Source organism: Pipistrellus hanaki, assembly GCF_964339955.1.
Source record: "Pipistrellus hanaki genome assembly, chromosome: 16".
In the NCBI taxonomy this organism is placed as follows: domain Eukaryota; kingdom Metazoa; phylum Chordata; class Mammalia; order Chiroptera; family Vespertilionidae; genus Pipistrellus; species Pipistrellus hanaki.
Genome location: NC_140518.1, coordinates 37,862,268 through 37,876,404, shown reverse-complemented (window position 1 = coordinate 37,876,404; position 14,137 = coordinate 37,862,268). Strand labels below are relative to the sequence as shown.

The following is a 14,137-nucleotide window of genomic DNA, read 5'->3' as shown; positions in this document are numbered from 1 at the left end:
TACTCCAATATGACTGGCGTCCACAGGAGAGGAGACACAGACACACAAGGGAGAAAGCCATGTGACTAAGCACTGCAGCTGCAAACCAAAGGATGTCAAGGGTCGCCCCAACACCACTGGAAGCTAGGGAGATGCAAAAAGGGGCTCTGCCCTTCAGGTTTCAGAGGGAGCAGAGCCTCTTGATTTCAGACTTCCAGCTTCCAGAAGTGTGAGACCACGCATTTCTGTTGCTTTTGTGGACTTCTGTTAAGGCAGCCCTGGAAAACCAATGTGTGACTCAACGGCCAGGAAGTGGCTGAAGTCCTGAGACAGACTGGAAAGGGTGAGCTGGACCCCTGAGGGTCACCATTGTAAGGTTTGAAGCTCAGGAAACGAGCCAGAGACCATCAAGACATATTAAAGGAAGGTGTATTCCCCAGTAATGAGTCCCATAGAGAAATCAGAATTAAAGGAGGGGGGAGAGGAGAAAGGACCTACCGGGCTGACTCCACAGACGGAGATGGAGAGCAGCAGCACGTGGAGGGCTGGGGGAGCCTTTTGAGGGGAGAAAAAGGAAAGGGTTTGACCCAGGGTAGAACAGGAAGGAGTGGGCTCCAGGGCACTTTGGCACGAGCTCATTGGTGGTCTTGGGGATGTCTCTGTGGCAGATGCCAGTAATGTCATAACTCTGCCCACCAGTTGAGGGGAGGCAGGATCTCACAACCATCTGCTTTATTCCTCTTTCTCACTGAAGATCATCATTTTCTCCTCTTTGGCCAACACTCTACTCTCCATGGTCATTTCCACTTCCTTCCTATGCAGGTCTGGGCCACCAAGCAGTCCAGAGTGGTCCCTTCTCCCCTTACTACTGTTGCGGGGTCGAACCCTGGGTTCAAAATAAGACCACTGGAGGCTGATGATTAATTAAAAAAAACAGGCAAGGATTTATTGAAATATCTGGCCAGGACAGCCACAAGAGCACCACATGCAGGTGGTCTCCACACGACTGCACCATTTCAGGGGTAGGCAGTCCCTTTTAAAGGTTCAAACCACAGAAATTTTTCTTTGTTCTAAATTATAAATCCTAAATAATATGTTCTAAAGACTGGGGTCAGCCCACAGGGTCGTTGCTAGTCACATCCTGCTGGACATTGGAATGTGGCCCTATTTTTTTTTTAAATATATTTTATTGATTTTATAGAGAGATGATGGGAGAGAGAGAGAGAGAGAGAGTTAGAAACATCGATGAGAAAGAGTCATCGATCGACTGCCTCTTGCACACTCCCCACTGGGGATATGCGTGCAACCAAGGTACATGCCCTTGACCGGAATCGAACCCAGGACCCTTCAGTCCCCAAGCCGACGCTCTATCCATTGAGCCAAACCGGTCTCGGCGGAATGTGGCCCTATTTTGCGATAGCCAATAACACAGAAGCAGAGCTCAGCGGTTAGTCTCTAAAGGTTATCTACAGTTCCTATCCCTGAAGCTACTGAGTCAGTGGGAATCAATCTCCCGTGGTCCTGGTACCAGACAAGGGAAAATTGCCTTAGCCTCCAGGTCTCCACCTGGAAGCTGAGGTAAGTATTCCGTGTTTAATCAGGCAGGAGCCAGACTTAGCAGGGTTAAAATTCAAACAGCAGTTTTTACCAAAGTATGGTTGCCACTATATTTCAACTACCAAGAGTTAAATTATGATGGGTTTAAACCTGATGGGGAACACCCACTCTCCAGTGTTTCCCAAAGTGTGGTACGGGAAGAGTTTGGTGGGAGTGCACGTTGCACCGGAGTTTGGGGGGGATATGCACTGCACCGTGCTTAGCTGCGCCTAATTCTACGTCCTCATGAGTGCGAGGGGTACTCAGCGCTACGAAAATTATAGAAGGGGTACACACATGTCAAAAGTTTGGGAAACACTAAGGAAAGACATGTGACTTGGTTTTGGCCCAGGACATTTGAGGATCTGAAAACGTGCTGCGGATTCTAGAAAAGATTTTCCTCCCGGATGAAAAAAGAACGATATGTACTAGGAAAGGAGGAATCCTGCTTGCTGCCTTCTTGCCGTGGATGTCTCCTTGTTGAGGACATGATGTTTGGAGCAGTGGCGGCTGTCCCATGTCTATGAAGGGAAAGCCAAGAGTATAGAGTCTATTTACCTGCCGTGGCAGTGTGAATGCACTATGACCCTTTGGGGGAAGGCAGAGAGCTGGGTGTTTAGAGGACCCAACGCCGGCGTAATGCTGTCCCCTGAGTACCGTGCTCTGCACACCCTGCTTCTCATCTGGAATGAAGATATTCACTTCTCTTAGAGTTAACCTACTTGTAATTTAGGTGGGAGGTGAAGGACCAGAATCCGAACAGAATCTGAAGAAAATGTATGAATCATTGTCTAGAAAGGAAGACAAATGCTTCCAGTGGTGCCCCCAGAATTATTAGGATTTGAAATGTCAGAATGAGTCACAGCTGATCATGTTTTATAAGTGAAAAAGCAACTCCATTGTGTGTTATTATTCAAGTGGTGCATGATTACCTCACAGGGGCGGATGGGAACAGTCTATTGCCATTTAAGAGAATGGTTTCAGAATGAGAAAAGAAAGCCATTAAGTAAATCACCATAAGCCGTGCCCAAGCCTCCTGACTCCATCCCTTTTCCATGGGTTGACTGAGAATAAGGGGCAAGACACTATCCCTTCTACACATAGAGGCATAGCCACTACTTCCTACCTACAGTTAGCCAATTCAGAAATTATCACCTACACTCTCCAGTTTTATACCTTGGCCATGTTGAACTGCAGCTAGGAATGGAGTGGTTCTGTCCTAGGAGATCATAAGGAACAGAATGCTTATTATAAACTAGACTACCTTAAACAGCCCTAAGAAATGTTATAGATGGCAACTGTAAAAAAGACTAAAAATAATTGTTCTCCTCTGTAAGCAAAATGGTTCCTTGACCTATGTTCTGCTGGAGTCCTCATCGGATTCAGTAGATGGACATCACTGAATGGGAAATAACCTAATTGGCATTACATTTCTCTGCCATCTGACCACTCACGTCAATCCTGAAACATTTACCAGTTCACTGATCAGCAATCAGAGCCAGTCCAGAGGTGGATGAAGATCTATGCTTTTCAATGTAACGGACTGAGACTAAGCCCTTCTTGCCTTTGTTGTTCTCATTCCTCCACTGCTCCTCAGGTGTTTCCTGGATTTTCAAGGTGTCTCCTTTCTTAAAGGCAAATCTGCATCACACTCATTAAAGTCAAAGAAGGGTTGGGTCACACCTCCTCTGGCTCTTCTGCCTGAGAATTACCCCACTTCCCTGGAAACTGGTTCTCTCAACATTGTAGTGTTCAAATAGTGCATTTTGTAGAATTCCAATAAGTAGGCAATTAATCACATACCTGATCTTCTGTTTGAAATCTAAGGGGACTCAACCCAGCTACTCCACTCCTCGGAGAGAAGCCACCCTCACCCATCTTGACCATCTCACCACCAGTCCCTGGACCTCACTGGAGAGCTCTCTAGTCCTTTAGTTTCTTTTTTCTTATTCATCTTTTAAAACTCTCTTCTACTTATTAGATACACTTATTTTGTATTTTCTCAATAACTCCAACATCTAATTTCTACACAGGTTTATTCTGGTTGATATTTTTGCTCACTTTCTTTCCTGTTTTCTTTTGTGTGTGGGGTGTGTGTGTTATTTTTTGTTTGTTTTCACCATAGCTCTTAGTTTTTGGAACTTTGTCCTCTGAAATTCTTTCAGGTCTGGTCTGGTATACTCCTATAGAAAGGATTTGTGTTTGCTTCTGCTAGGTGCCTGAGGCCCTTCCAAGCTGAGATTACTTTAAATAAATCACTCAGCTGGTTGTTTCTTGGACTTCCCATGAAGTGTGTGTATTCGTACACTGATCCTCCAACTTGTCTCCCTGCCTCCAGCTGCCCCCAGCAGTCAATTCTCTTTCCTGCCGCAGGGCGGTTAATTTTTTTCAAATCTGCCCTGGCAGGTGCATCGTCCCATGCACCAAAAGGTTCAATTCCCTATCGCATTGGAGCACATACCCAGGTTGTGGGTTTGACCCTCTGTCAGGGCGCATACAGGAGGGAACCGATTGATGTTTCTCTCTGACCTTGTTATTTCTCTCTCTCTCTCTCTCTCTCTCTCTCTCTCTCTCTCTCTCTCTCTCTCTCTCTCTCTCTCTCCTCTCAGTGAAAAATGTTTTAAAAAATTCAAATCTGACCTGTTCACAAAGGCTCCCCATAGCCCCCAGGACAAACTTCAGAGTCCTTAGCCAGGAGCACAAGGCTCCTTATCATTTGAATCCAGCCTGAAAACCATGTCTTTGGAACTCTCTCTGTATACTTAGCTCCAGCCCACGAGAAGGGAAATGACTGAAGTATGATGTATGTATGTATGTATGTATGTATATGTAATGCCCAAGTGTCATAAATCCCAAAGTCCGAGCTCAATCCCACTTACACCAGCGAGGGCCTGGCGAGAAAGAGAAAGAGCTAAACATATCAATGGGTTTTATAGGGAGGGTGGTGCCGCTACCTTGGCTGACCTGATTGGTTGGGTTAGGCCTAGGTTCCAGTTACCGGGAGCTGGACCCGCCCCACCCTGCCCTCTCACCCTGCCCTGCCCTCTCATATGTATGTATTTACTGCTACTATGCTGATGCTCACTTCATCCCAGACATTCTGTCAGGTCTTTAACAAAGAGTGTGGGTGTTTCTTCTTGTTCCTTATGCATCTGTGTGGTAGAAGAGGAAGAAGCTTGTGGTCAAAATCAGAGGGAACAAATCATGTTAACAATAGTAAACATGTCCCCACCAGAGTCCTAGGAATGGACGCCTCCAGAGTAATCTCTGGTTTTGCAACCTCTCCAAGTCCTTCAGGCACCAATGGGGAGTTCCTAGATGGTTTGGCCAACACGTTTGGCTTCCTGTACAACACTGATTCTTTTGGGAGTCAGTAAACTTCTTCAGGTCTGTCGCATCTCTATAAGCACTCAGAAAGCTTTAATCCTAAGTGCTGGGTACTCAGGGGATAAGTCAGCTCTCTTCAAGGACAACAGGGAAATAAACCCAGAAACCGCAAGCCATCTAAGAATAGCCAAGCTGCCGAAGTCGGTTTGGCTCAGTGGATAGAGCGTTGGCCTGTGGACCGAAGGGCCCCAGGTTCGATTTTGGTCGAGGGCATGTACATTGGTTGCGGCACATCCTGGGTGGGGGGTGTGCGGAAGGCAGCTGGTCGATGTATCTCTCTCATCGATGTTTCTAGATCTCTATCTCTCTCCCTTCCTCTCTGTGAACAATCAATAAAATATATATATTTAAAAAAAAAAAAAAAGAATAGCCAACCTTTATGTTCCATGAACTCAGGCTCTGATATTACCCCGCCTTCCTGCTCACTGGCCATGACCTGGAACATGTGCACCCGAGCCTTTGAGTAAGCTCATGACCCATAAACTAGGATGCCACTCCTAGGCAGCTGGTTGACCAGAAGCCCAAGGCCTTGCCCTCACCTCTCTGTAGGCCTATGCAGTTGTGCCTTCCCTCCAGGCCCAGCCACCACACTCTTCAAACTAAGCAATAGGCACCAGATTCACAAATGTGCTTCACACTAGGATCAGCCACACTTCAAGACTCTTGGTTGTGAATCAAGAAAGAGAGATGTGAGCAGAACTTGAGCAGAGGTGGATAAAGCATGAGCTGAAAATGGAGTGTTCCACTTCCTTAGCATCTATTTTACTCTCCTCCAACTCTTCCTGCTAACGCTGCCTTGTAGCAGGCCCTTGTAATCTCTCCCCGCACACCCCACATGTCTCCTCATGGATCTCCTGTTTCTTTCCCACCACATCACCCACCTCTTCCTGGTCCCAGCCTCATGAGTTTCCTTAGAATTTACCAGCTCTCTGAAACTCTTGCTGCCTATTTGCCCAGGATGCCTCCCCTCTCCCAATTCTCCTCTACCCCCTTTGCCTATCAAATTTCAAGACTCAGTTCAAGTTCTTTCCCTGAGAAGCCTGCTTGGTGTGCATGTGATTCCAGATCACGTGTGTGCACCCTTCTACGAAGAAGTAAAGATGTTTGCCTTGTTGTCTGGCTCCCGAGTGTTTTGTATTCTATCAGAACCCCTGACTTGGGGGGCTTGCCTTATTTCTAGCACTGCCCACAAATAAAAATGCTTTGACTGTTAGCGGGAAGGCTTTGTGCAAAGGACATGGCGTGGAAGTGCCGACAGGGGCAGAGGAGATTCGGGCAGAGAAGAGAAACTCTGTTCAGAAGAAAGGACACTGAAAGGAAAAGACCTTGTGCACAGACAAGAGGAGATTTGTGTGGCATTAGCAGCAGCAGTCATAGCCTTTTCAGTTTCCAGACCCTCCCAGAGGCTTCAGGACTTTCCCAGGCTCAGTCATCCTCATCCCACTCCTTCCAGTGTCCACACAGGACATTCCTCTTGAGGAAAGAGAACAGACCTTAACACCTCTGCCTTGTACATGTGAGACCTCCAGAACGTCCAGTTTACGTGCCCACAGCTGCAGGAAGACCTGTTGTCTGACTCCCTGTCTCCTCCCACCTTGGCTTTTGGTGCTGGTTGACATTATTCAGCTGGGAAGCAGATTCTGGGCCACTGTAGCAGGTGTTGTCAAGAGAGTTCTCTGGGAGGCTGAGCCCCTTTAAATCAGATGTGAGGTCCCAGGCTGGGGCCAGAAAGACAGACAATGTACCCAGAAAAGTCAGAGGTAGCTAAAAGGTTGGGTACTGCAGAGAGAAATGACAGACCTAACCCCTTGCCCCTTCTGGTGTGAGTCCCCTTCTCAAATCAAGACATAAGGAGTGAGGGACTCCTGGACTGAAGACAACTGGACTGAAGTAGACATGAAGGCCAGCTGTGGCCAGAAAATGGGAGGAAATGAAGTGGAAGGGAAACTCCATTTGTAAAATGCCCACCATGTGGCTGGAGCTGGTCCTTTCCAAGCCTTATTTCACTAAAGCCTCACCAACTACCTAAATGCCTAGAAAATGTTGGCACTAAGAGCCAAGAACTATGGCCCTCGTCTGTGTGGTTCAGTTGTTTAGAGCGTCATCCTGTGCACCAAAGGGTTTCGGGTTTGATTCCAGTCACAGCACAGGCTCAGGTTGCGGGTTCAATCCCCGGTCTGGACAGGTGCAATCTGGACTGGTGTGGAGGCAGTCGATGGATGTTTCTCTTTCTCTTTCTTTCTCTCCCTCTCTATCTCCCTTCCTCTATCTCTAAGAATTAATAAAAAGCATATCCCCAGATGAGGATTTAAAACAAATCAAGAACTATGTTTTTAACACGTCCAACTTGCTTTTGCAGGGTGCATGCACACTGTGGTTTCCATTCAAATTCCATCCCCATCCTGACAACCTGTTTTTAGTGGACATTTTGGGCTGCCTTGCACCTCACATTCTTCTTCTCTTTAAGAAATCCCCAATAGTATATTATATTCATTTCACTTTATTCAGTTATGATGGACATGTCCTATCTTATTATTTCTGATGGGAGGCAGAACTCATTCTGCCTGCAGACACTGAAAACACCAGGGGCTCACTTTCCTGGTGTCCCTGCCAACTAGGATGAGAGCACGTGATCAAGGTTCAGTTGGTCAGGAATATGGGCCCTGGACTTGGACTTAGAGCTAATGGTGAATGAAGCAGAGAAGGGGTTCTGAGCAGCAGCCATTTCTAGGCCCTGTGAATGCAGACTGCAGCGACATCTAATGGTGACAGCAGTGGTGCTGGCCACCCATTTAGCCCTGTGGCAGTCTGTGTTCCTGCCAAACCTAGCTCTGCAGCCTTCTTGGTAATTCTGAGAGGTACTCAGTAAATGCTGTAATCCATCAGTTCTCTCTCTAAACAATTCTTTGGAATGAGTGCCTAAGGCTGACAGCTAAGAACTTTGACACAGATATTGGCCAAAACTCCAGAACCAGATAATGCCAGATAAGACATACAGAGATCAAACTATCATTCAGAATGGAAGGTCAAATAAAGAGCTTCACAGACAAAAAAAAGCTAAAGGAGTTCATCACCGCCAAATCAGTATTATATGAAATGCTGAAAGGTATTCTTTAAGAAGAGGAGGAGGAAGAAGAAAAAGGTAAAGATAAAAATTATGAACAACAAATACATATCTATCAACAAGTGAATCAAAAAATCAACTGAATAAAAAAATCTGATGAACAGAATAAACTGGTGAATATAATAGAATCAGGGGCATAGAAAGGGAGTGGACTGACAATTCTCAGGGGGAAGGGAGTGTGGAGGTGCAGGAAGAGACTGGACAAAAATCGTACACCTATGGATGAGGACAGTGTGTGGGGGCGTGTTAAGGGCAGAGGGTGGGGTGTGAACTGGGTGGAGGGAATCTATGGGGGGAAAAAGAGGAACAATTGTAATAATCTGAACAATAAAGATTTATTTTTTAAAAGTCACACAGAGCAAGTTCAAATATTTTAGTGGGGTGCTCCCCTCACTGTCCTGATCCCCTGTCCCGGAAATGGCTGTCTAGAAAGATCCAAGAGCTCGAGGCTCCAGACCTTCAGCATTTAAGGGGACTAGGGAGGTGGCAGGGGGAGGGTGCGGGTGACAGGGGGAAGGGATGGAGACTGAATTGGAAGAGGCACTGGAAGACTTGGTAGTGGGGGTAAGAGAGAAGTGATGTTGGGGTAGAACTCCCATCCCATCCCAGGTCTTGGCTCCAGTCTAGCTCCAGCCTCGATTGTCTCATCTGTGCCAACTTCAACCTGACCATGGCTTCTTCCAGCCCCAAACCCAGCGGACTACTTACCCAGTCTCAGTTCCAACACAAGGTTCAGGAGACCCAGCTTGGTCCTCCATTTATGTGTGGTCATCCAAGCAGATGGTCCCCTCTACACAGTGAGCCCCGCTGTCCTGAGTGGAGGGCTGGCTTTCCCTTCTCGCTTTATTACCCGCCCCCCATTTCAGAGCATCTCCACAGATGTGCTCCCCTGACCCCAAAACCCAAACCCTGGGCTTATGATCTCATCCTCTTCCCAGGTCATGTTTTTCCTCCACTCTTCCAGACCCTGGCTCTGGACTTGGAGATCTATGCTAACTTCCCACGGCATGGTCTCTGGGGAGCTGGGGAAGGACAGGTTTCTGGTGGGTGAGGGGTGAGAGGCACATATTAGGCACTTAGAAGCCCAAGACCAGCCGGGCCGAACACCAGTAAGTCTCGTGTTTTTGTGAACCTCAAATAGAGCTGTGTTTCCTGTGGCTAATGCCACCCATCTTTGCCTGTCCCCTTCCCTCCCATCTGCAGAGAAGCCCCCAGTGGGTGGACCCAAGGAATGGCTAGGCTTAGTTCAGGCCTTCCCCAAGGTTGCAGATCCCCTGAGGCCCCCAAACCTCCCATGAGACAGGTGCTCCCATGAGAAAACCCCAGAGCAGTCGGGGTTCACAAACATAGAAACACCCCCTGATCCCATGGTCCCCAAAGCGAATTATGTACAGACCTTGACCCTCTGTTTTGATCCCTCTGAAGACCCTCCCTGCCTCAGCATCTGCTTCTGCGGCTTCCTCCAAGTGGGCAAGCATCTAGCAGTTTGGTCCACCAGCAATCCCTTCTTGTAGAATAAAGTAGGATGCAAAATTCCACATACATTTTCAATGTCAAACAAGATGTTTCAGAGAAACTTCCTACACATAAAAGGTGTATAACCCCAGACTCTCCTAACCGCTCTGACTTAAAAATGAGTCCCCTTTCCTCTGTGTTCAGCTTCTAATGTTAGCGAATATTAGCCAATGCTACGTAAAAGTGGACCTTTTTGAGAAGTGTCAGTCTCTGGGAAAACATCTACATTTCTTAGCCTGGCTCTTCTGCCGCAGCAGCTCCATTCTACATTGGCCTCCTACACGCTCTCTGTCCTCCGCGCGGCAGCTATTTGCAGCGCCCCAAACAATACGCCGTGTGCCAAGCTGGCTCATGCCTTTGTGATGTTTCCACCGGCTGCTCCCTTTGCCCGGAGTGCCCCTGCCCACACACCCAGCTGGCAAACTCCTCCTCATCCCTCAAGACCCAGCTCACACGGCTCCTCTTCTGTGAAGCCGCCCCAGCAGAGTGAGTCAATTCCCAGCATGCAGCACTCTGTGATGTCTGTGTCTCTCTTCTCGTGTCGAGATGTCTTTTATTTCACTCTATTCCCTCTCATTTGATTGTGAGAGCGTGGAGGGGAGAGACTGTGTCATTCATATTTGTATCCCTAGCATAGCATCTGGCATGGGAGGTATCTATAAATATGTTGTAAGAACAAATGAACAAGACTTACTTAGACTCCTTTCTTCTATTTTATTTTTAGAGTCAAGATAGGGAGACCAGCATTTTTTTTTCTTTTTTCTTTTTTTAATATATTTTATTGATTTTGTACAGAGAGGAAGGGAGAGAGATAGAGAGTTAGAAACATCGACGAGAGAGAGTCATCGATCAGCTGCCTCTTGCACACCCCCCACCGGGGATATGCCCGCAACCAAGGTACATGCCCTTGACCGGAATCGAACCCGGGACCCTTCAGTCCCCAAGCCGACGCTCTATCCATTGAGCCAAACCGGTTTCGGCAACATTTTCTTTTCTTTTCTTTTTAAATATATTTTATTGATTTTTTTTTTTTTTTTTTTTTTTAACAGAGAGGAAGGGAGAGGGATAGAGAGTTAGAAACATTGATGAGAGAGAAACATCAATCAGCTGCCTCCTGCACACCCCCTAGTGGGGATGTGCCTGCAACCAAGGTACATGCCTTTGACCTGAGTCGAACCTGGGACCCTTCAGTCTGCATGCCAACGCTCTATCCTCTGAGCCAAACCGGTTTTGGCAAGACCAGCATTTTCTTATAAACTTTTGGAATGCTAAGAAAAACACTCACCACATAGAAAAAAAAAGTCCATTTAACCTCTTTTTGTAGCCATTCGCATCTTGTACCTAGTGTAGTTCTACTGAGAACTCACCAGGCCAATGAGTTTCTTTGACCTTGAAGCATGAAGATGCAGCCAGGTGCCAAAATCTCGGGGGTACTTGAAGGGTCGAGTCAGGTTCCTCCAAGTCACAACAGCAGCAATATGGGGGACACATGCCATGCTCCAGGCACCACTTTAGGCTATTTTTTATACACGTAGACACAGTGACTCATTTAATCCTCATACAACCCTTATCATGTAGCTACTACCCTGTTTCCCCGAAAATAAGACAGTGTCTTAAATTAATTTTTGCTCCCAAAGTTGTGCTAGGTCTTATTTTCAGGGGATGTCTTATCTTTCCATGAAGAAGAATACGGTACACATTTATTGTTAAATGAAAATAAAGGAAATTTATTACCTGTATACGGTACGGTAGTACGGTTGTTGTCAACACAAACCAGACAAACTGTGAATCCTACAGTATCAAGAATTTACTCATTTATGCCCTCCGAAGGCAGGAAAGGACACCACCATGTCGTCGACCAAGTCCATGGTCCTGGGGTACTGGGACATCCGCAGGCTGGCGCACGCCATCCGCCTGCTCCTGGAGTTCACAGGCACCAACTACGAGGAGAAATGGTACATCTGCGGGGGAGCTCCTGACTTTAATAAAAGCCAATGGCTGGATGTGAAATTCAAGCTGGACCTGGACTTTCCAAACCTGCCCTACCTCATGGACGGCAAGAACAAGATCACCCAGAGCAACGCCATCTTGCGCTACATCGCGCGCAAGCACAACATGTGTGGGGACACCAAAGAAGAAAAGATCCGCGTGGACATCATGGAGAACCAGATCATGGACTTCCGCATGCAGCTGGTTCGGATCTGCTACAACAAGGACCATGAAAAGCTGAAGCAGCTTGGAGCAGCTGCCTGGACAGCTGAAGCAGTTCTCCCTGTTCCTGGGGAAATTCTCGTGGTTTGCGGGGGACAAGCTCACCTTTGTGGATTTCCTCACCTATGACGTCTTAGATCAGAACCGTATGTTTGAGCCCAAGTGCCTGGATGAATTTCCAAACCTGAAGGCTTTCATGTGCCGCTTTGAGGCTTTGGAGAAGATCGCGGCCTACATGCAGTCCGACCGCTTCTTCAAGATGCCCGTCAACAACAAGATGGCCCTGTGGGGCTGCAAGAGAATATGCTGAGCAGGGGGCTGCCTCGCACCACCTCTTCCATCCCCTTCTGTCCCCGGGGGACCCATGTGCCTTCTCTGCTCCTCTCAATAAATAGCCCTTAGACTAAAAAAAAGAAAAGAAAAGAAAAAAAGAATTTACTCATTTATTCAATGACAATCATGTCATCATCTTCTGGAACATCATCATAACAATCCAATTCCTGAATTTCCTGGTGGATTTCTTGTGACTCCATTTCTTTCAGAATCAGTGGACCAAATCTCTCATGTTTAGTCTAAGGGGGCCTTATTTTGGGGGGAATGCCTTATATTTCACTCAGAAGAAAACCTGTAAGTAGGTCTTATTTTCAGAGGATGTCTTATTTTCGGGGAAAAAAGGTATTACTATTCCCATTTTAGAGATGAGAAAACTGAGGCACAGCGAGATTGAGTAACTTGCTCACAATCATCCAGCTAAAAAGCGGCTGAGATGGGATTCAAGCTAAGGAAGTGTAGCTTGGAAATCTATTCTACTAACCTCAACGCTACATTAGCTCAATGAGCAAAAGTATAGTGAGGGTAATTTTGGCTGAGAATGTAGGGGACATGAGGTAGAAGAGGAATGTGCTTTTTTACAACCAGTCACCCCAGGTCCAGGCTCTGGGACGCCCTCTGGGCTCGGGAGGTTCCTTTGAAGGTGCTCAGCATAACCCTATAGAACTCCCAGACCCAGGGGCTTAGGCTCCTCTTTGAGTGCCCGGCATTATCTTCACCATGGAGCGGGAGAGGTTTGGTTCTGGGACTACGTTCAGCTGAGAACAGAATCCTCACCACCCACCTCCGGAAGGTGACTGAGGATCTCCTGGCTCCGCCTCCCAGGCGCCTTTCACCAAAGCAACACGGGCTAGGAGAACCAGTGAGGCCACTTTTCTAGGTGTATTTGGCAGGGCCTTAAACTCTCAAGGACTCTGGGCCCCACCTTGGACAAGCAGAGGGCATGACATATGCAAACATTCAGGAGGGAGAAAAAGACAGGGTGAGCACTCTGGCCGATGGAAGGGCGTGTGCGGAAGGAGAGGGTAATGGAATGGGAAAGTATTCTTTGGTTGTGAGAGGCATTATACCTAAAGAAGAGAAACTTGATTCTTTTCCTCCTGTCGGCAGTGGAGAGTTCATGCTGTATTTGTTAGGTTTACCGGTTCACTAGTTAAGAAGCTGTTTTTTTCTTGAGCTGCAGATACTTGTCAGCAATTAGGAAACACTGCCATCATGTGGCTTTTGGGAGGTACATGCTCCAAAGAGTAACTTACCTAATTTTCTGATATTGTATAGGAATGAAACCAAAGAACACATCTCTGATTTAAATAGCTGAAGTATAGCAATGGCGACCTTCATTCTAATGTAAAAAGGATGCTTTTACTAAAAAATTTTGCATAGCAAAGGAAATCATCAACAAAACGAAGACACTTACTGAATGGAGAATATATCCCCTATGATACATCTGATAAGGGGTCAATATCCAAAAGTTATAAAGAATTCATTCAGCCGTGACCAGTTTGGCTCAGTAGATAGAGCGTCGGCCTGTGGACTCAAAGGTCCCAGGTTCGATTCCGGTCAAGGGCATGTACCTTGGTTGCAGGCACATCCCCAGTAGGGGGTGTGCAAGAGGCAGCTGATCAATGATTCTCTCTCATCGATGCTTCTAACTCTCTGTCCCTCTCTCTTCCTCTCTGTAAAAGAATCAATTTATATATATATATATATATATATTCCCCCCCCCCCCCCCGCCGCCAAGCCTGGGGTTTTACTCCTGTGGTGATGTCACTGTTTTGGCTGACCCTGATTGGGCTAGGGTCCAGTTACACAAACTAGAGGATAACTCCACCCTGCCCCACAGTGCAATAAAATATATTTAAAAAAAATAAAAAATAAAAAAATGAAAATGAGCAAAGGACCTGAATAGACACTTCTCCAAAGAGGACATACAGATGGTGAATAGACATATGAAAAGATGCTCAATGTCAATAATCATCAGAGAAATGCAAATTA

At 46.7% G+C, this 14,137-nt stretch overlaps 1 protein-coding gene across 1 annotated transcript; it reads left to right on the top strand.

Annotated features, from left to right (window-relative positions):
- The first annotated feature begins 11,438 nt into the window (after positions 1-11,438).
- On the top strand, positions 11,439-12,204 carry LOC311611533 (glutathione S-transferase Mu 5-like). The gene is given in 2 exon segments (XM_084863795.1): positions 11,439-11,835; positions 11,837-12,204. Coding segments are annotated over 2 exon segments (672 nt in total). The 5' UTR covers positions 11,439-11,449; the 3' UTR covers positions 12,123-12,204.
- The last annotated feature ends 1,933 nt before the right edge of the window (positions 12,205-14,137 follow it).